The sequence below is a fragment of the Coregonus lavaretus genome, assembly GCF_964263955.1.
Source record: "Coregonus lavaretus genome assembly, chromosome: 16".
Lineage (NCBI taxonomy): Eukaryota > Metazoa > Chordata > Actinopteri > Salmoniformes > Salmonidae > Coregonus > Coregonus lavaretus.
In genome coordinates this window covers 36868550-36889036 of record NC_140003.1, presented here as the reverse complement: position 1 = coordinate 36889036, position 20487 = coordinate 36868550, and the positions used below count along the sequence as shown (strand labels likewise).

The window sequence follows — 20487 nt, the reverse complement described above, 5'->3', positions numbered from 1 at the left end:
AGGTTATCCTGGAGCGGCAGGCAGTAAAGGAGACAATGGCCTGCCTGGACCTGCTGGGCCTGATGGAAGCCCTGTGAGTTATCTTCATCACATCATCACTCACTCTTCTAATAGAACCTGATGAAGACCATTATGGTGGACATGTTGCACCACTATAGCTCCATGAAGACCATTATGGTGGACATGTTGCATCACTATAGCTCCATGAAGACCATTATGGTGGACATGTTGCACCACTATAGCTCCATGAAGACCATTATGGTGGACATGTTGCATCACTATAGCTCCATGAAGACCATTATGGTGGACATGTTGCATCACTATAGCTCCTTGAAGACCATTATGGTGGACATGTTGCACCACTATAGCTACATGAAGACCATTATGGTGGACATGTTGCATCACTATAGCTACATGAAGACCATTATGGTGGACATGTTGCACCACTATAGCTCCATGAAGACCATTATGGTGGACATGTTGCACCACTATAGCTCCATGAAGACCATTATGGTGGACATGTTGCATCACTATAGCTCCTTGAAGACCATTATGGTGGATTTGTTTATTTTTTATTTCACTTTTAATAAACCAGGTAAGCCAGTTGAGAACAAGTTCTCATTTACAACTGCGACCTGGCCAAGATAAAGCAAAGTAGTTTGATAAAAACAACAACAGAGAGTTACATATGGGTAAAAAAAAACATAAAGTCAAAAAATACAACAGAAAATATATATACAGTGTGTGCGAATGTAGTAAACTATGGAGGTAAGGCAATAAATAGGCCATAGTGCAAAATAGTTACAATTTCGTATTAACACTGGAATAATAGATGTGCAAAAGATGATGTGCAAATAGAGATACTGGGGTGCAAATTAGCAAAATAAATAACAATATGGGGATGAGGTAGTTGGATGGGCTGATTACAGATGGGCTGTGTACAGGTGCAGTGATCGGTAAGCTGCTCTGACAACTGACGCCTAAAGTTAGTGAGGGAGATAAGAGTCTCCAGCTTCAGAGATTTTTCCAGTCATTGGCAGCAGAGAACTGGAAGGAATGGTGGCCAAAGGAGGTGTTGGCTTTGGGGATGACCAGTGAGATATACCTGCTGGAGCGCAGACTACGGGTGGGTGTTGCTATGGTGACCAGTGAGCTAAGATAAGACGGGGATTTGCCTAGCAGTGATTTATAGATGACCTGGAGCCAGTGGGTTTGGCAACGAATATGTAGTGAGGGCCAGCCAACAAGAGGCAAAGGTCACAATGGTGGGTAGTATATGGGGCTTTGGGGACAAAACGGATGGCACTGTGATAGACTACATCCAATTTGCTGAGTAGAGTGTGGAGGCTATTTGTAAATGACATCGCTGAAGTCAAGGATCAGTAGGATAGTCAGTTTTACGAGGGCATGTTTGGCAGCATGAGTGCAGGAGGCTTTGTTGCGAAATAGGAAGCCAATTCTAGATCTAACTTTTGATTGGAAATGCTTAATGTGAGTCTGGAAGGAGAGTTTATGGTCTAACCAGACACCTAGGTATTTGTAGTTGTCCACATACTCTAGGTCAGACCCACCGAGAGTAGTGATTCTAGTCGGGTGGGCGGGTGCAAGCAGCGTTCGGTTGAAGAGCATGCATTTAGTTTTACTAGTGTTTAAGAGCAGTTGGAGGCTACGGAAGGAGTGTTGTATGGCGTTGAAGTTCGTTTGGAGGTTTGTTAACACAGTGTCCAATGAAGGGCCAGATGTATACAAAATGGTGTCGTCCGCATAGAGGTGGATCCGAGCGTCACCAGCAGCAAGAGCAACATCATTGATATACACAGTGAATAGAGTCGGCCCGAGAAATGAACCTTGTAGCACCCCCATAGAGACTGCCAGAGGTCCAGACAACAGGCCCTCCGATTTGACACATTGAACTCTATCTGAGAAGTAGTTGGTGAACCAGGCGAGGCAGTCATTTGAGAAACCAAGGCTATTTAGTCTGCCAATAAGAATGCAGTGGTTGACAGAGTCGAAAGCCTTGGCCAGGTCGATGAGGACGGCTGCGCAGTACTGTCTTTTATCGATCGCCGTTATAATATTGTTTAGGACCTTGAGCGTGGCTGAGGTGCACCCATGACCAGCTCGGAAACCGGATTGCATAGCGGAGAAGGTACGGTGGGATTCGAAATGGTCGGTGATCTGTTTGTTAACTTAGCTTTCAAAAACTTTCAAAAGGCAGGGCAGGATGGCTATAGGTCTGTAACAGTTTGGATCTAGAGTGTCACCCCCTTTGAAGATACGTTGCATCACTATAGCTCCATGAAGACCATTATGGTGGACATGTTGCATCACTATAGCTCCATGAAGACCATTATGGTGGACATGTTGCATCACTATAGCTCCATGAAGACCATTATGGTGGACATGTTGCACCACTATAGCTCCATGAAGACCATTATGGTGGACATGTTGCATCACTATAGCTCCATGAAGACCATTATGGTGGACATGTTGCATCACTGGCCATCCACATGTCATTACTATGTACTGTATGTTTGTCCAGTAGTTTTCTTCCAATGAAAGAGATTGTCGATTGACCCTGCTATTTCTTCTTCTCTCCCCAGGGTAATTCAGGTGCTCCTGGGTTGATAGGTGCTCCAGGAGCACATGGTGAGCCTGGGGACATCTACCTGGCTCCAGGGCTGAAGGGGGACAAAGGTCTTCCTGGTTTCGTTGGCACACGAGGTCTGCCTGGTGTGGACGGACTGCCAGGGAAAGCTGGACTACCAGGCCTGCCTGGACCCAAAGGAGAACCTGTATGTGTGTGTGTGTTTGTGGGTGTGTGTGTGTGTGTGTGTGTGTGTGTGTGTGTGTGTGTGTGTGTGTGTGTGTGTGTGTGCATGCGTGCATGTCAGCGATCACTTTAAGGCTCTTAACACCTGTGTTCAGACAGTGCTACAGTCAGTCATCCCTCTCTATCTCTGATCTCTTCTTGCAGGCCAGAGACGGCATCAAGGGGGACCGTGGTCTGGATGGGGACCCTGGTTTCACTGGACCCCCAGGAGAGAGGGGTCCTCCTGGGGTGCCAGGGTTCGGCCGGCCGGGGGAGCCTGGTGAGAAGGGTACATCTGGCCAACAAGGCAGACCTGGAATCCCTGGACAGCCAGGTGTGTACAGGCTACAGCTATAGACACACACAGACGTCCACGATACAAACACACTCAAAAGAACACACACACGTTACGTAAAAGGAGCCTACATGATGATGTGCACCTGCTCTCTCTCTGCCTCTCAGGAGTGAAAGGTGAACCAGGTAAAGGTGTGAGCTCACCTGGACCCCAGGGCTCCCCTGGACCTCGAGGAGAATCTGGCATACCTGGACTGCAAGGTAAGGGTCAGCTTATTGGTATTGATCTGGCATACCTAGACTACAAGGTGAGGGTCAGCTGATTGGTATTGATCTGGCATACTTGGACTACAAGGTGAGGGTCAGCTTATTGGTATTGATCTGGCATACCTGGACTACAAGGTGAGGATCCGTTTATTAGTATTGATCTGGTATACTTGGACTGCAAGGTAAGGGTCAGCTTATTGGTATTGATCTGGCATACCTGGACTACAAGGTGAGGATCTGTTTATTTGTATTGATCTGGCATACCTGGACTACAAGGTGAGGGTCAGCTGATTGGTATTGATCTGGCATACTTGGACTACAAGGTGAGGGTCAGCTTATTGGTATTGATCTGGCATACCTGGACTACAAGGTGAGGGTCAGCTTATTATTATTGATCTGGTATACCTGGACTACAAGGTGAGGGTCAGCTTATTGGTATTGATCTGGTTTATGGTAGGCTATGGTCCTGCATGGTCCTGCATAGTGCATCATGTACCATCTTCTCCATCCTGACCCCAGGTGACAGAGGACTTCAGGGAGACCCTGGAATGCCAGGATTCCCCGGACAGAAAGGTGACGCAGGTGTCCCCGGCATTGGATTCCCAGGATTACCCGGGCCTAAAGGATACTCTGGAGCTCCAGGAGCCCCTGGGTTGCCAGGAGAGCCTGGGAGATCTGGACAGGATGGTTTCTCTGGAAAACCAGGCACACCTGGTCCAAAGGTGTGTGTTTCTGTTTCTGTGTTTCTGGTTCACTTTCTGTTGTTTCAAACTCCATCAATCAAACAATCAACCAATCTTCTTCTGCCCTCTCTAGGGTGAGCCAGGTCGGGGTCTACCTGGTCCTAAAGGTGCTCAGGGCCCTACCGGAGAGACAGGTTTCCCTGGAGATAAAGGCAACTTTGGTCCAACTGGTATTCCTGGACAACAGGGACACACAGGACCACCTGGAGTTCAGGGAATTAAAGGTGACCCCGGCCCCCCTGGTCAGCATGGTGGCACTGGACCCCCTGGACCCCCTGGAGCAGGAGAACCTGGGGCCCCTGGACCAATGGGACCCCCTGGAGAGCCAGGCTCCTTCGGTCATGACGGGGTGAAAGGAGATAAGGGCTTCCCTGGCTCTCCTGGTCTGGACATGCCCGGCCCCCAGGGAGAGAAGGGAGACTCAGGATTCCCTGGACTGTCTGGATCAAAAGGGTTGCCAGGAAGACCTGGCCCGGTTGGCAGAGACGGATTCCCCGGAGAGCCAGGTGAGCCAGATCTCATAAGATTGGAGGAGGTCTGATGTAACTGGAAGGAAATGAATGCTCATTGACTGGACTGGTCTGGGTTAATTTTTGTTGAATTGAATGAGAATTTTGTGAATTTGATAACCTTCAATATTTTGTGATGTATAAATATCCAATATTTTCCTATTCTATTTATTTGTTGATGTGTGTTTGTTCCCCAGGCCTCAAGGGAGCGATGGGAGTCATGGGAATGCCTGGAACACCAGGATATCAGGGTTCTGCTGGGAACCCTGGAACTCCTGGACAGAGAGGTGGGTAGAGTAGAACTGCTGCCTTTGCACTGCTGCCGCTGTACTACCAGACCACCCATCAGTGTGTTTTACACAACTATACTATAGCATCTCAAACCACTCATCTCTTCTCTCTCTCAGGCAACCCTGGTGTCTCTGGACCTAAGGGGGAGTTCGGTGAGCCTGGACCCAAAGGAGAGAGGGGAGAGCCGGGTCTGCAGGGTCGTCCTGGCAACATGACTGACGTGGACATGGAGCACATGAAGGGAGAGAAAGGAGACAGCGGAGACCCAGGTATACAACATGAACATGCCCCATCCTACTGCACTGTATCCTACACTCTTAGAAAAAAGGGTTCCAAATGGGTTCTTCAGCTGTTCCCATAGGAGAACCCTTTTTGGTTCCAGGTATAACTTTTTTGGGTTCCATGTAGAACCCTCTGTGGAAAGGGTTCTACATGGAACCAAAAGGGTTCTACCTGGAACCAAATAGGGTTCTTCAAAGAGTTATCCTATGGGGACAGCCGAATAACCCTTTTAGGTTCTAGATAGCACCTCTTTTAAGAGTGTACACCCTACTGTACTGTGTCCTAGACCCTACTGCACTGTGTCCTAAACCCTACTGCACTGTGTCCTAGACCCTACTGCACTGTATCCTAAACCCTACTGCACTGTGTCCTAGACCCTACTGCACTGTGTCCTAGACCCTACTGCACTGTATCCTAGACCCTACTGCACTGTGTCCTAAACCCTACTGCACTGTGTCCTAGACCCTACTGCACTGTGTCCTAAACCCTACTGCACTGTGTCCTAAACCCTACTGCACTGTGTCCTAAACCCTACTGCACTGTGTCCTAGACCCTACTGCACTGTATCCAACATCCCACACCCTATTGCACTGTATCCTACAACCTACTGTACTGTATCCTACACCCTACAGCACTGTATCCTACAACCTACTTTACTGTATCCTACACCTACACCCTATTGCACTGTATCCTACAACCTACTGTACTGTATCCTACACCCTACTGCACTGTATCCTACATCCTACTTTACTGTATCCTACACCTACATCCTATTGCACTGTATCCTACATCCTACTGCACTGTATCCTACATCCTACATTCTACTGCACTGCATCCGACATCTTAGTGCACTGTGGTCCTCTGTAGGTCAGCTGGTAGAGCACGGCGCTTGTAACGCCAAGGTAGTGGGTTCGATCCCCGGGACCACCCATACACAAAAAAAAAATATATATATATATAATGTATGCACGCATGACTGTAAGTCGCTTTGGATAAAAGCGTGTGCTAAATGGCATATTATTATATTATTACATCCTACTTCACTGTATCCTTTATCTTACTGCACTGTATCCTACATCCTACTGCGCTGTATGTCTATGTCAGATGGTCTGTTTCAAACAGGAACTGTGAATCGTTTAGGTACGCTAAATCCCACTTTTTCCCATTAGGTGACCCTGGACACACTGGAGAGAAGGGTTATCCAGGACAGGCCGGAGTACCTGGTATGCCAGGAAAGCATGGAGAGCCCGGTACTCCTGGTCAGCCGGGTTAGTCACCTGTGTAGGCTTCGCCACACCCCTCTATTTATTGTAAATGTCCCACACATAGAAAGGAATTAGAGTAATTGAATAGGATCTCAATGGTTACAAACCTGTATACTACCCAGTATGTATTGGTCATGTATGTATTGGTCTTGCACAATATATGATATGCTAGTGGGTAGTATTTGGGACAGTCAATGTGATGATAAAATTACACCCTCCTTAAAGGTTATGAATATTGTTTCTCAGGTGAGAAAGGAGACACAGGTGTTCCTGGAGAGCCCGGCAGTACTGGGTATCCTGGAAACAAAGGAAGCATTGGAGAAATGGGATACCCAGGTAAGAAAACAACACACAATCCACTCACTGAGAGGAACAGACATCATCCTTTAAATCGAACATCCGCTGTGGTGCGGTTCTGGTTAGACTGGTTCTAACTGGATTCTCGTGTATGGTTCTACAGGTTCTGTGGGTCCGAAGGGTGCTAAAGGCGTTGTGGGCACAACGGGTCACCCAGGGTTTCGGGGTACAGAGGGGGTGAAAGGAGACAAGGGAACAGCCGGTTTGCCAGGTGTCGGAGTGCCAGGACCCCCTGGAGAGAAGGTAAGTCAGATCCACTTTTAGTCTCCCAGAGAGCTGGCTCCATTAAAGTTTCACACAACCAAGGTTTGTTGTTTGTGTCTTCATGGATGGTGCTAGCTAACTTCAGTATATCATTTTTTTCATTGCAATTACACCACTAACTGTCTCTCTTTTTCAATCAATACACTGTATCTACCATTTCCCCCTCATTTTCCCCCCTCTCTCTCTCCCTCCATCCCTCTCTTTTTCTCTCACTCTCAGGGTCAGTCGGGTCTGCCTGGTTTCCCTGGTAACGCAGGAGAGAAGGGTCAGAAGGGGGGAATGGGAGTCCCCGGGATGCCAGGAACACCAGGAACCAAGGGAGACACCGGTTACATTGGTCACCCAGGTGAGGGTCCGGTCTCCACGATGACAACTGCCCCTACTTTGACCTGACTGATTGATTTATTGAATTTGGGGTTTAAAAAGACAATACAAGACTAGAATACATGTTGGCCCAGGGAATAACACTTGAAAGCATTATTTCCTATATTGACCAGGTATTCTCAATCATCTCACAAACCCAGGGACATGTATTTTTGCTTGGCAACCTCTAGTAATAATAATATGCCATTTAGCAGATGCTTTTTTCCAAAGCGACTTACAGTCATGTGTGCATAAATTTTTTACGTATGGTTGGTCCCGGGGATCGAACCCACTACCCTGGCGTTACAAGCGCCATGCTCCACCAATTGAGCTACAGAGGACCACAAAAGTCTAACCGAAGGTGTGTGCTGTGTTGTGCAGGTCAGCCGGGTCGGCCAGGAGAGAAGGGTGTCGGTGGGCTGCCTGGGTCAACAGGAGAGCCAGGTCAAACAGGTCGACCAGGTAAGGAACGCATGGAGCACAGTAACAATGCCCCAGGTGCCATTGGTTTCTGTTAATGCAGTATGACAGCTAGTCAGGAAGCTTGGACTAATTTCCCAAGTGTACATACTGTAGCTACTGTACCACAGCGGGTCAAGACACACACTCAGGTAACCCTATTGTATCCCAGGTGAGCCTGGTCTGCAGGGTCCCCCAGGTCCGACTGGAGAGAAAGGAGAGTCAGGAGTGGACGGCATTCCTGGATCATCAGGAGACAGAGGAGACCAAGGTGAGTGACCTCTCCTGACCTTTAACATACAGTCAGGTATGTTAATCAGCCTATAAACCACTTGTAAACCACATGCTTTTATGATCTGTGTTATATTTCTATTATTAGCCCAACTCTTGACCATGTCTCAAAATCAACTCATGCACTGTGCATCTAAACAGCTAACAAACAGCAGAGGCAGACCTTAAGAGTTCAGCAGGTGACGTTTTTCCATCAGTTGCCTGGAGTTTGATTAACTCCGTTCTCTGTGTTTGTGTCTATGTCCCTCCTATAGGTTTACCCGGCAGGGGCTTCCCAGGAATACCGGGGTCGTCTGGGGTTAAAGGTGATAAGGGCAGTCCAGGTTTCCCAGGTTCCCCAGGTATCCCGGGTATCCCAGGGACCAGGGGAGAGAAGGGTACGCCAGGCTTCCAGGGCTCCCAGGGCCAGCCAGGAGAACAGGGTCACCAAGGACCTGCCATGGAGGGGCCCAAAGGAGACCAAGGAGTGCCAGGAAAGCCCGGAGAACCAGGTACTGTATACTGCACACCTGAGTCCTGCTTGATTGTACATTTTGAATCATATAATCCACTGGTTCTCATTCTCCTTCCTTTATCCTCATCTTCTCATCCCCCTCTATCCCTCTCTCCCTCCATCCTCCTCTTCTTCTCCTCCTCTCAACAGGTACCAGTGGTGTACCAGGTCCTGCTGGTGTTCCCGGCAGCGCGGCGGGGAAGGGAGACAAGGGAGATCAGGGTGGACCAGGAGTACAGGGCGAGCAGGGCTTAAAGGGAGAAAGAGGATACTCTGGACTTCCTGTAGGTCACTTCCGGTTGCTCCCTGACTGACCCATGTGTGATGTCATGACAGTCTAGTCTGTTTATCATGACACGTGACTAGTATCCACCATCTGACTTGTGTATGTGTGTGTATATGTGTGTGTGTGTGTGTATATGTGTGTGTGTGTGTATATGTGTGTGTGTTACAGGGGCAATCAGGCCTTCCAGGTGTTGATGGACTGAAGGGAGAGATGGGACTGCAGGGTGTGCCTGGTTTCCCAGGTGAGTGGTGCAGATAATTTAGACAGTGTACAAAGTGTCCTTTTATCTCATTACCAGAGGAGGCTGGTGGGTGGAGTTATAGGAGGACAGGCTCATTGTAATGGCTGGAATGGAATAAATGGGATGGTATCATACCAGTGGCAGCCTCTAATTGGCTGAATACCTGTAGGGGGGGGGGGGGGGGGGGTATATAAAGCGTTCTGTGCATTTGAACAACAGCATAAATACACCTATTTCACTTTTGTGTGTCAAAAACTGAATGACCACTGCTGCACATGCTGCCACTGTTTTGAACAGATTAGATTATACTATTTAGAATGAGCAGCCAGCTCACGAATGAACGAGTGCAACAGGGACAACACAACAAGCATGCAGATTTAATAAGTGAAAACAAATTATCTAACTGGGGATAGCTAGCTAACATAATGTCACAAAGCATGATGCGCTAGCCAGTTAATTTTCATTCTGAAATTACTTCATATTTCAGAGTTAGACAGATATTAGTTTAGCATGGGAGCTAACTAGCTAGCAATCTACCAGCTAGATATAGCTAGCTAGCTGCTTATCTAAGGTAGACAACTGGTTAATTTGACCCAAAAAGTTACCAAACTTATTCTCAAAATTACTGTAGCTGGCTAATTATGACAAAGATGCCGCCGGGGGAGATGGCTGCCATTTTACGACCCCCAAACCAATTGTGCTATTATGTGTGTTTTTCGCGTTATTTGTAATTTATTCTGTACATAATGTTTCTGCCACCGTCTATTATGACCAAAAATAGCTTTTGGATATCAGGACAGTGATACTGACCTCGTATTGGACAAAGATTTTTTCTTCAACGAGTCGGATGCGAAGGATATTCTACAGACACCGACAACGCCCAAATCCCGGTCATTCGAATGAGAAAGAGACAGAGATATCGTGGACGTAGGTCGGGGTGCCTTGTAAGGATCCTACGGCGAGCAAGTAATCTGCCTCTTCCATCAGTCCTATTAGCCAACGTACAATCATTGAAAAACAAAATGGACGACCTACGATCACAGATATCCTACCAACGGGACATTAAAAACTGTAATATCTTATGTTCCACCGAGTCATGGCTGAACGACGACATGGATAACATACAGCTGGCGGGATATATGATACATCGGCAGGATAGAACGTCTGACTCCGGTTAGACAAGTGGTGGAGGTCTGTGTATATTTGTAAACAACAGCTGGTGCACGAAATCTAATATTAAGGAAGTATCAAAGTTTTGCTCACCTGAGGTAGAGTATCTCATGATAAGCTGTAGACCATACTATTTACCAAGAGAATTTTCATCTATATTTTTCATAGCTGTCTATTTACCACCACAAACCGATGCTGGCACGAAGACTGCACTCAATGAGCTGTATAAGGCCATAAGCAAACAGGAAAACACTCATCCAGAGGCAGCGCTCCTAGTGGCCGGCGACTTTAATACAGGGAAACTTAAATCCGTTCTACCTAATTTCTACCAGCATGTTAAATGTGCAACCACCTTTACTCCACACACAGAGACGCATACAAAGCTCTCCCTCGCCCTCCATTTGGCAAATCTGACCATAATTATATCCTCCTGATTCCTGCTTATAAGCAAAAACTCAAGCAGGACGCACCAGTGACTCGGTTAATAAGGAAGTGGTCAGATGACGCAGATGCTAAGCTAAAGGGCTGTTTTGCTAGCATAGACTGGAATATGTTCCGGGATTCTTCCGATGGCATTGAGGGGTACACCACATCAGTGACTGGCTTCATCAATAAGTGCATCGATGATGTCATCCCCACAGTGACCGTACGTACATACCCCAGCCAGAAGCCATGGATTACAGGCAACAACCGCACAGAGCTAAAAGGTAGAGCTGCCGCTTTCAAGGAGCGGGACTCTAACCGGGACGCTTATAAGAAATCCTGCTATGCCCTCCGACAAACCATCAAACAGGCAAAGAGTCAATACAGGACTAAGATCGAATCGTACTACACCGGCTCCGACACTCGCCGGATGTGGCAGGGCTTGCAAACTATTAGAGACTACAAAGGGTAGCACAGCAGCTAGCTGCTCAGTGACACGAGCCTACCAGACGAGCTAAATCCCTTCTATGCTTGATTTGAGGCAAGCAACACTGAAGCATGCATGAGAGCATCCGCTGTTCCAGATGACTATGTGATCACGCTCTCCGTAGCCGATGTGAGTAAGACTTTTAAGCAGGTCAACATTCACAAGGCCGCAGGGCCAGACGGATTACCAGGACGCGTACTCTGAGCATGCACTGACCAACTGGCAAGTGTCTTCACTGACATGTCCCTGACTGAGTCTGTAATACAAACATGTTTCAAGCAGAACACCATAGTCCCTGTGCCCAAGAACACTAAGATAACCTGCCTAAATGACTACCGACCCGTAGCACTCACGTCTATAGCCATGAAGTGCTTGAAAGGGTGGTCATGGCTCACCTAAACACCATTATCCCAGAAACCCTAGACCCATTCCAATTTGTATACCGCCCCAAAAGATCCACAGATGATGCCATATCTATTGCACTTCACAATGTCCTTTCCCACCTGGACAAGAGGAACACCTATGTGAGAATGCTATTCATTGACTACAGCTCAGCGTTCAACACCATAGTGCCCTCAAAGCTCATCACTAAGCTAAGGACACTGGGACTAAACACCTCCCTCTGCAACTGGATTCTGGACTTCCTGACGGGCTGCCCCCAGGTGGTAAGGGTAGGTAACAACACATCTGCCACGCTGATCCTCAACACTGGGGCCCCTCAGGGGTGCGTGCTCAGTCACCTTCTGTACTCCCTGTTCAACCATGACTGCATGGCCAGGCACGACTCCAACACCAGCATTAAGTTTGCCGACGACACAACAGTGGTTGGCCTGATCACCAATAACGATGAGACCTGGCCGTGTGGTGCCAGGATAACAACCTCTCCCTCAACGTGATCAAGACAAAGGAGATGATTGTGGACTACAGGAAAATAGGACTGAGCACACCCCCATTCTCATCGACGGGGCTGCAGTGGAACAGGTTGAGAGCTTCAAGTTCCTTGTTGTCCACATCACCAACAAACTATCATGGTCCAAACACACCAAGACAGTTGTGAAGAGGGCACGACAAAGCCAATTCCACCTCAGGAGACTGAAAAGATTTGGCATGGGTCCTCAGATCCTCAAAAAGTTATACAGCTGCACCATTGAGAGCATCCTGACTGGTTGCATCACTGCCTGGTATGGCAACTGCTCAGCCTCCGACCGCAATATCAGGAATTGTGAAACACTGAGTTTAAATGTATTTGTCTGAGGTGTATGTATACTTCCGACTTCAACTGTACATATTACCTCAATTACATTAAAAAAAAAACATTTTTACATTTACACAATTACATTCAACACAATTACCTTGACTAACCTGTGCCCCTGCACATTGACTCTGTACCGGTACCCCCTGTATATAACCTCCCTACTGTTATTTTATTTTACTGCTGCTCTTTAATTATTTGTTATTTTTTACTTATCTATTTTCTACTGAACACTTATTTTTCTTAAAACTGCATTGTTGGTTAAGGGCTTGTAATTAAGCTTTTCACTGTAAGGTAAACCTGTTGTATTCGGCGCATGTGGCAAATCAAATGTGATTTGATTTGATTTGAATGCTTTGTGATACACCCGGTCTTATGCTGTTTTAGTGTACACAACATGTCACCTACAGTAGAACCTAATGAACACCATTGGGGGAAACAATAAAATTGGCCAGCCACCGTCATGCAGACCCAGAAGTTCTGACTGAGTGCACATTTGACCACCCCAGGACAGTCCATTTACTTTGTGCTGTTATAATTTATGTTATGAAATCCTGCGATTTCATTGGGGAAGTTCCCCCTCATAGCAAATAGCTGGCCTATGTGCCCCCGGAGCTGCTGCTGCTGGCAGTCACTGAGGGGCAGTAGTAACTGAACAGCTTGTTCTTAACAAAATATTTTTGAAACAAGAAAATGTACACATTTACTGCACTTTTATGAGCATTTAAAACATAATCACATTTGGGGGGACCAATCACAAGTGGGCGCCGCCCCTAATGCCCCTAGGGCAGGCCGCCACTGTATCAAACACATCAAACATATGGAAGCCACATGTTTTCTTCCATTCTAGCCATTACAATGAACCTGTCCTCCTATAGCTTCCCCACCAGCCTCCTCTGCTTCTTACAATGTGTGCATGTGACTGTTGATCTATGTGGTTCGGATGGTTTCATCAGGTGGATAAATCCAAAAGTTCCTCTCTTCTTCAGGGACAAAGGGTGAATTGGGAGTGTTTGGATTGAAAGGAGAGCTGGGAGAAAGAGGATTCCCAGGAACCAAAGGTGAGTGGAGAGACACCACATTAAACCAAACAGCCATTAAACCAAATCACTGTGAGCTTCATAGCATCAAACACCTACTGACCTGTATATTCTGAATATGTGCCATGTAGCAGACACTTTTACCCAAATATGAATAATAATAGGATTCGGTAATTATCTGAATGGCCTTTCCTTGTTCCAGGTAATGATGGCCCCCCTGGTCCTCCTGGCCCCTACACCTTCATCAAGGGAGACAACGGCTTCCCAGGTAATCAGGGCCCTCAGGGGCCTGTGGGGCCCTCAGGTTTCCCTGGGCTGAAAGGACAACAAGGTGAGAGTTCAAACCATCCTATCTACAATGAGCCAATATATTATGACCAAACATCAGCACCGATCACCCCATAATATATAATATTACACCCCCCTCTTCCATCCTTCCATCCATCCATCCATTCTCTCTCTCTCTCTCTCTCTTTCTCTCTTCATCTCTCTCCTCTCTCGCGCTCTGTCTCCCAGGTATGACAGGTATTCAGGGTATTAAAGGTGACGAGGGGAACCCTGGGTTTAATGGTCTCCCCGGAGCCAAGGGAGAACCAGGCCTGCTTGGTCCCTCAGGTGAGAGACACACCCCCTTTGTCCAGTTAATAGCCACACTGAAAAGGATACTGCAATGCATGTAGAATAGAATAGTATCTGATGTACTATTTTTATCTGGCTGGGCACTAATGTTCCATTTGACCATGACCTTCATCTTTGACCTTTGACTCTTCTCCCTATAGGACCGAGAGGGTATTCCGGACCCCCAGGACCTGACGGTGTTCCGGGTCAGGTGGGCCCTCCCGGCCCCTCCTCCATGGATCACGGTTTCCTGGTAACCAGGCACAGCCAATCGGTGGAGGTTCCACAGTGTCCTGAGGGAACATCGTTGATCTATGATGGATACTCCCTACTCTACATCCAGGGCAACGAGCGTTCCCACGGACAGGACCTGGGTAAGAGAGAGAGGGAGAGAGAGAGAGAGGGGGATAGAGAGAGAGCTAGGAATAGAGGTAGATGTTGTATCTATCTTGTGATTCAGATCAGCATCACACATAACTACTTGTGTGTATCTCTGGCTGTGTGTAGGTACGGCTGGTAGCTGTCTGAGGAAGTTCAGTCCCATGCCCTTCCTCTTCTGTAACATCAACAACGTCTGTTACTTTGCTTCCCGTAATGACTACTCCTATTGGCTTACCTCACCTGAGCCCATGCCAATGAACATGGACCCTATCACCGGCCAGAGCATCAGGCCATTCATCAGCAGGTAGCTGGGTGTGTGTGTGGGGCAGGGGGGCATTAGGCCCTTTGATATTGATTATAGCACTATACACTGAGTGTACAAAACATTAGGATTTTTTTTTACGACACACCAGGTGAATCCAGGTGAAAGCTATGAACCCTTATTGATGTCACTTGTTAAATCCACTTCAATCAGTGTGGATGAAGGGGAGGAGACAGGTTAAAGAAGGATTTCTAAGCCTTGAGACAATTGAGACATGGATTGTGTATGTGTGCCATTCAGAGGGTGAATGGGCAAGACAAAAGATGTAAGTGCCTTTGAACGAGGTATGGTACTAGGTGCCAGGCGCAGTGGCTTGAGTGTGTCAAGAACTGCAATGCTGCTGGGTTTTTCACGCACAATAGTTTCCCGTGTGTATCAAGAATGGTCCACCACCTAAAGGACATCCAGCCAACTTGACGCAACTGTGGGAAGCATTGACGTCAACATGGGCCAGCATCCCTGTGGAACGCTTTCGACACCATGTAGAGTCCACGCCCTGACGAATTGAGGCTGTTCTGAGGACAAAAGCGGGTGCAACTCAATATTAGGAAGGTGTTCCTAATGTTTTGTACACAGTGTATGTTTGTGCACTCACCCAGGATATATGTGTGTGGGTATGTTTGTAGGTGTATGTTTGTGTTGTGTACATGCATGTGAGTGTGTGTGCATGGATAGTATGTGTATTGACCTCTGTCTATGCCAACAGGTGTTCTGTGTGTGAGGCTCCTGCCATGGTGATAGCAGTACACAGTCAGAACATCATGATCCCATCATGCCCCAATGGCTGGGACTCTCTCTGGATTGGCTACTCCTTCGTCATGGTGAGAGAGACAAAACTCATATTACAAGGCCATGCCTGCTGTATCAGTACTTACTTTGATACTTAAAAATCTCTCTCTCTCTCTCTCTCTCTCTCTCTCTCTCTCTCTCTCTCTCTCTCTCTCTCTCCTCTTTGTCCCTCTCCATTCTTCTCTCTGTGTAGCACACCAGTGCAGGTGCTGAGGGCTCTGGCCAGGCCCTGGCCTCTCCTGGTTCCTGTCTAGAAGAGTTCCGGAGCGCTCCCTTCATCGAGTGTCACGGCCGTGGAACCTGCAACTACTACGCCAACTCCTACAGCTTCTGGCTGGCTGCCATCGAGGACAAGGAGATGTTTACGTAAGCCAAGAACAACTTTCTCTCCCTCTCCCTCTCTCTCTCTCTCTCTCTCTATCTCTCTCTCTCCCCCTATATATTTCCCTCTCTGGCCACCAGAACTATGACTTGATTGATTGATTTTGATTGATGTCGTCTCATATCTCGTTCCAGTAAACCCGTGCCCACCACGCTAAAGGCAGGAAGTCTCCGGACTCACATTAGCCGTTGCCAGGTGTGCATGAAGAGGACATAGGCCCCGCCGCTGACCTCTCTGTGATCCTTGACCACCACCCCACAACCCCTGACCCCACCCATCTGTCCGTGGTGTGGCTTGACTTCTTGTTATTGACCAAAGGATGGTGCTATTTCACTGTGTGTGAGAGGAGAGGGACAGAGATACACAGACACACACACTCTGTGAAACAGAACAACAAAAACGCCCAGAGATCGCAGAGAGAACAGATCACACACACAAACACACACCGGAGACCAAGCCATAACACCAACTGGCCCTTCGCTTCATCATGCAGAACACTTTACTAACATTATCACAACGTTTCTCTAACGAATGGCGCCCAGTTTATGAATGCACTGAGTATACCCCCCCCCCCCCCCTCCCCATTAGTAAACTGGCGTCCATTTTGAAAGGGGGTGTTTGTGCAAGTCAGGTGCTATTGAATCTTATCTATTTGCCTTATTATTTTCACTCAATGCCACTGACTTTCAGCTTTGAGTTACAGTTATAGATAGTGTTATTCACTTATTTTATGTTTTGACTCTTTAAATAACACAGTACTAATGTAAGGATGGGAGTTACCACTGGCTACAGATGCTTGTCATAGTGAGAGATCACCATAGGTTAAATGTTGCTAGCACACAGGCATAGCGATGCTTCTGTTGTAAATATATTGCTTTTCTTTTTCCTATATAACATAACAGCCACCATAATCTCTATTTCGATTTGTATTTTATTTATGAGATTTATGAGAATATGTAGAGCGGATTTGAGTTGCCAAAGAACCATAAACAATGTGAGATATGAAAGTACAGTATGTTATTCTGGTCCAAACGGATCCATGCACTTAAAGTTACAATACTGCATTTAGCATTACATGTTACATTTAGCATTACATGTTATATTTAGCATTACTGTGGCAGCATCACTGAAAGTGTGTGTGTGTGTGTGTGTATGTGTATGTCATTGGAGTCCACACTGCCACATATTCACACACACTCACACACACACCCCCTCAGTACGAGGGGGTAAGCTTGCCATTTCTATGCAGAGTGTGTATTTTGTCACAAGCGAAGGAGTTTCCACACACGCTCACTCACACATGCTGTTGTTGACGGAGGAATTTCATGGCTTGTAGTTTGTGTGCAGAGGAATCCTTAAAAAGAGGGAGAGTCGTCAAACACTTATCTGTTCACTCGGCCACTCAATCTAATTAGTGTGCAGCAATAGTTCTGTGTATGTTTCCAGATACATCCTTCACATTATTTTGCATGTTGGAGATTATTAATCTTGTGCTAGAACCCAAAGAAAGGCACATGTATACACAAACCTTTGTGTACTCTTATTATTACACTGATATACTTGATCATGCCAACTGAATAGCCTTACTCTCCCTGTACATATAGGGAAAGGGGATACCTAGTCAGTTGCACAACTGAATGCATTCAACCGAAATGTGTCTTCTGCATTTAACCCAACCCCTCTGAATCAGAAAGGTGCAGGGGGCTGACTTAATCAACAGTGCCTGGGGAGCAGTTGTTGGGGGTTAACTGCCTTGCTCAAGGGCAGAACAGCAGATTTTGCCACCTTGCCGGCTCGGGATTTGAAACAGCAACCTTTCAGTTACTGGCCCAACGTTCTTAACCACTAGGCTACATGTTGCTCCCTAGATAGGCCTAATGCAATAGTCTTCCTGTGACAATTAGCTAGATAGATTTAGATATACTATATTTGCCATTTTGGTCAAAGACAGAGAGGGATGCATTTATGACTAAGCATTTCAAGATTCCTGGGTGTTTTAAATCTACAGTACTTTCAAACTCCTTTTTAAAATGTATATTGACAAGCACACTTTTTGGCACATGTCCCAAATCTACAACATGAACCCTTCTCTGCTGCTCCCCTCTTTCTTCTGAGGGTGAACTCTAGAACTCTAGAACCAAGTCTCTCCTCTCCCAGCCCTGAATCAGTCAAATCCCAAATGAATGAGATGGATGAAATGAAGCTTCCAGACCTTACAAGCTACTTGTAACCAACAATCACTTATATAATTAGTTTTGACCCAATTAATGCCTTTTGAAAGTAAAAGGCTCTTTTTGGCTAACATTACTCATCCTGCCCTTTGGTCTTGGCCAATGAGGGTCAGATTCAGATATTTATTTCCCTATCACCTATAAATGATTGCATCCTCTTCTAATTTTATGTCATTACTCAACCAGATTTTATGTGTTGTGTTATTATTCTTCATTCATAAATACAGTATTAGCAGGACTTCTTGAGGAATACGACAGAGTTTGGAGACCAATTTGGCAGGAGTTCTCGGTTGTAGTCCCTAGTTTATGATGAGCAAACAGACCAAATGTGTTGACAACTATTCTCCTCACCTCCCAGTCCCCATACTGTGTAACTCATTCAATAAAATTATTTCTGTAAAATATCATGCACTTTCATAACTGTGTCCTAGATGTATAATATCATATTGGTGGCAGCGTTGGGATACAGACTACATTTAGTCTGGATTCCAGTCTGTTTAGCTAACATTCCACTCTTTGTACTCAGAGTCATATGCCAAAATTTAGCAGAAAGTTTAGCTAAACAGAATTGAAAAGGCGCGGGTAGGCCTCGAGCAAGGAGCGAACCACCACTGTAGACACAGATCTCAGTTATTCAACGTTAGTTATTACAGACAGATCTGGCATTTCTCCATCTGGAAATTACTACTTACAACACAACGGCAATTATTTTATTTAATTAATGTCCAAGATAGCTAGCTACAAAGCTACCTGGCTAGCTAGCTAGTCAGCTTTAGCTGCCTCTAGATCCAGTTCGCCAGCAGAGCAGCACTCACCAAAAAGACAGGTATGTCACTTTTGCTTTTAGAACTTTCTAATCATCTCTAAAGTTGTTTGGCATGCAATCACACTAGCTACATATATTTAGCTAAACATACTTGATGAAATTGATTGTTTCATTGTAGCTAGCTATCTAGCTTGGTTGTAGGCTGTAGGCTACAGTAGGCAAGTACAGTAACGTTGCAGTAGCTAGCTACACCTTTACTGAATGACAACAATATAGCCTGAACACTGTTCTGTCTTGCTTAGAAATTGGCAAATGAACATATGGAGAAATCACACATTCATGAAGTTGTGGTGGTGTCACTTTCTTTTAAACCTGCTTTAAATAGTGAAAATACTCAAGCCTTTATCCATACCAGTAGGTCTCCCATGAAAAAATGATGTTGACTTCAATGGGACAACGAGGTAATTAAAGCTAAAATGTTCTGTGCCCTCTCACTAGATAGAAGTGTGTGGTTCAGTCGCAGGTTTTCTAAAGAAAATAGACAAAGATAGTATCAGCAATTCTCAATCACATGAGACACCTGGTCTCATTAATTTACAGATTGAGAATTATTTCCATATCTGCTATTGCTAATGGTGTAACTATGTGCTGTTGTTTTTAAACACACAGCAAACCAAAAGCTGCCACCATTGCAGTGGGTGCCGGATAGACAACAGAGGTAAATATCTCATTCAAATTGAATTTCATTCATAAAGTGGACACTTCATTTACTGTGCGGATATCGTTTTAAGTTCTGCATACTTAATGTTAATATTCCATTACCCTAGGTCCTCCATTCCCGAACATGAAGCCATCTGACCCTAGTAGGAAGGACCAGAGAAAAGTGTTGGCTTAAGGTATGACTTCGTATTGAGTAAAATTAAATTTCACTCAAGTTCAGATTTAGATTTAGAGTGACTGACATGAATTGGAACATAAAAAGCATGAGCTGGCGCACACCCAGATAATGTATTTTGTGTAGAGGTGCTGAATAGCGGTGAATAAACTTTAAGCTATAAAAATAAATAAAGAGAATTGCACAGTCTATATATAAACTCCCAGTAATTTATTGGGTAAACCACCAACGTTTCGGCATCACTGGGCCTTCTTCAGGGTAATGTCATGAATGCTTGAACCAGCTTATGTAGACGAACATTTCAATTAGTACAACCAATGACAATAGTGAGGGGTGTGTCATAATTATTAGGTTAATAAGAATGAATTGAGTGAAACTGTTAAAAGACAATAGTTTACAGCATGTTGAATATATTAGGCTATTTTTATCATATGGAAACATAATTAGATATTGTACATAATATTAGCATCAACATACATTATTGTTTAATTGTATAATGGCGCCGGAGGGATTG

General features: G+C 45.8%; 1 protein-coding gene across 1 annotated transcript in view; it reads left to right on the top strand.

Moving 5' to 3' along the window:
* The window catches only part of LOC311143669 (uncharacterized protein), a 55221-nt gene extending 36505 nt beyond the window's left edge, over positions 1-18716 (top strand). Inside the window, exons 24-48 of the mRNA XM_084179540.1 lie at positions 3-73; positions 2604-2795; positions 2978-3146; positions 3275-3367; positions 3893-4095; positions 4190-4622; positions 4823-4912; positions 5033-5185; positions 6368-6466; positions 6710-6799; positions 6924-7063; positions 7304-7430; positions 7829-7909; positions 8079-8177; positions 8452-8688; positions 8841-8974; positions 9145-9217; positions 13539-13610; positions 13792-13920; positions 14106-14204; positions 14369-14581; positions 14715-14892; positions 15617-15731; positions 15893-16065; positions 16216-18716. Of these exons, the coding sequence (XP_084035666.1) occupies positions 3-73; positions 2604-2795; positions 2978-3146; positions 3275-3367; positions 3893-4095; positions 4190-4622; positions 4823-4912; positions 5033-5185; positions 6368-6466; positions 6710-6799; positions 6924-7063; positions 7304-7430; positions 7829-7909; positions 8079-8177; positions 8452-8688; positions 8841-8974; positions 9145-9217; positions 13539-13610; positions 13792-13920; positions 14106-14204; positions 14369-14581; positions 14715-14892; positions 15617-15731; positions 15893-16065; positions 16216-16297 (3545 nt within the window). The 3' untranslated portion in view covers positions 16298-18716. The remainder of the gene's footprint in view (positions 1-2; positions 74-2603; positions 2796-2977; positions 3147-3274; positions 3368-3892; positions 4096-4189; positions 4623-4822; positions 4913-5032; positions 5186-6367; positions 6467-6709; positions 6800-6923; positions 7064-7303; positions 7431-7828; positions 7910-8078; positions 8178-8451; positions 8689-8840; positions 8975-9144; positions 9218-13538; positions 13611-13791; positions 13921-14105; positions 14205-14368; positions 14582-14714; positions 14893-15616; positions 15732-15892; positions 16066-16215) is intronic.
* The last annotated feature ends 1771 nt before the right edge of the window (positions 18717-20487 follow it).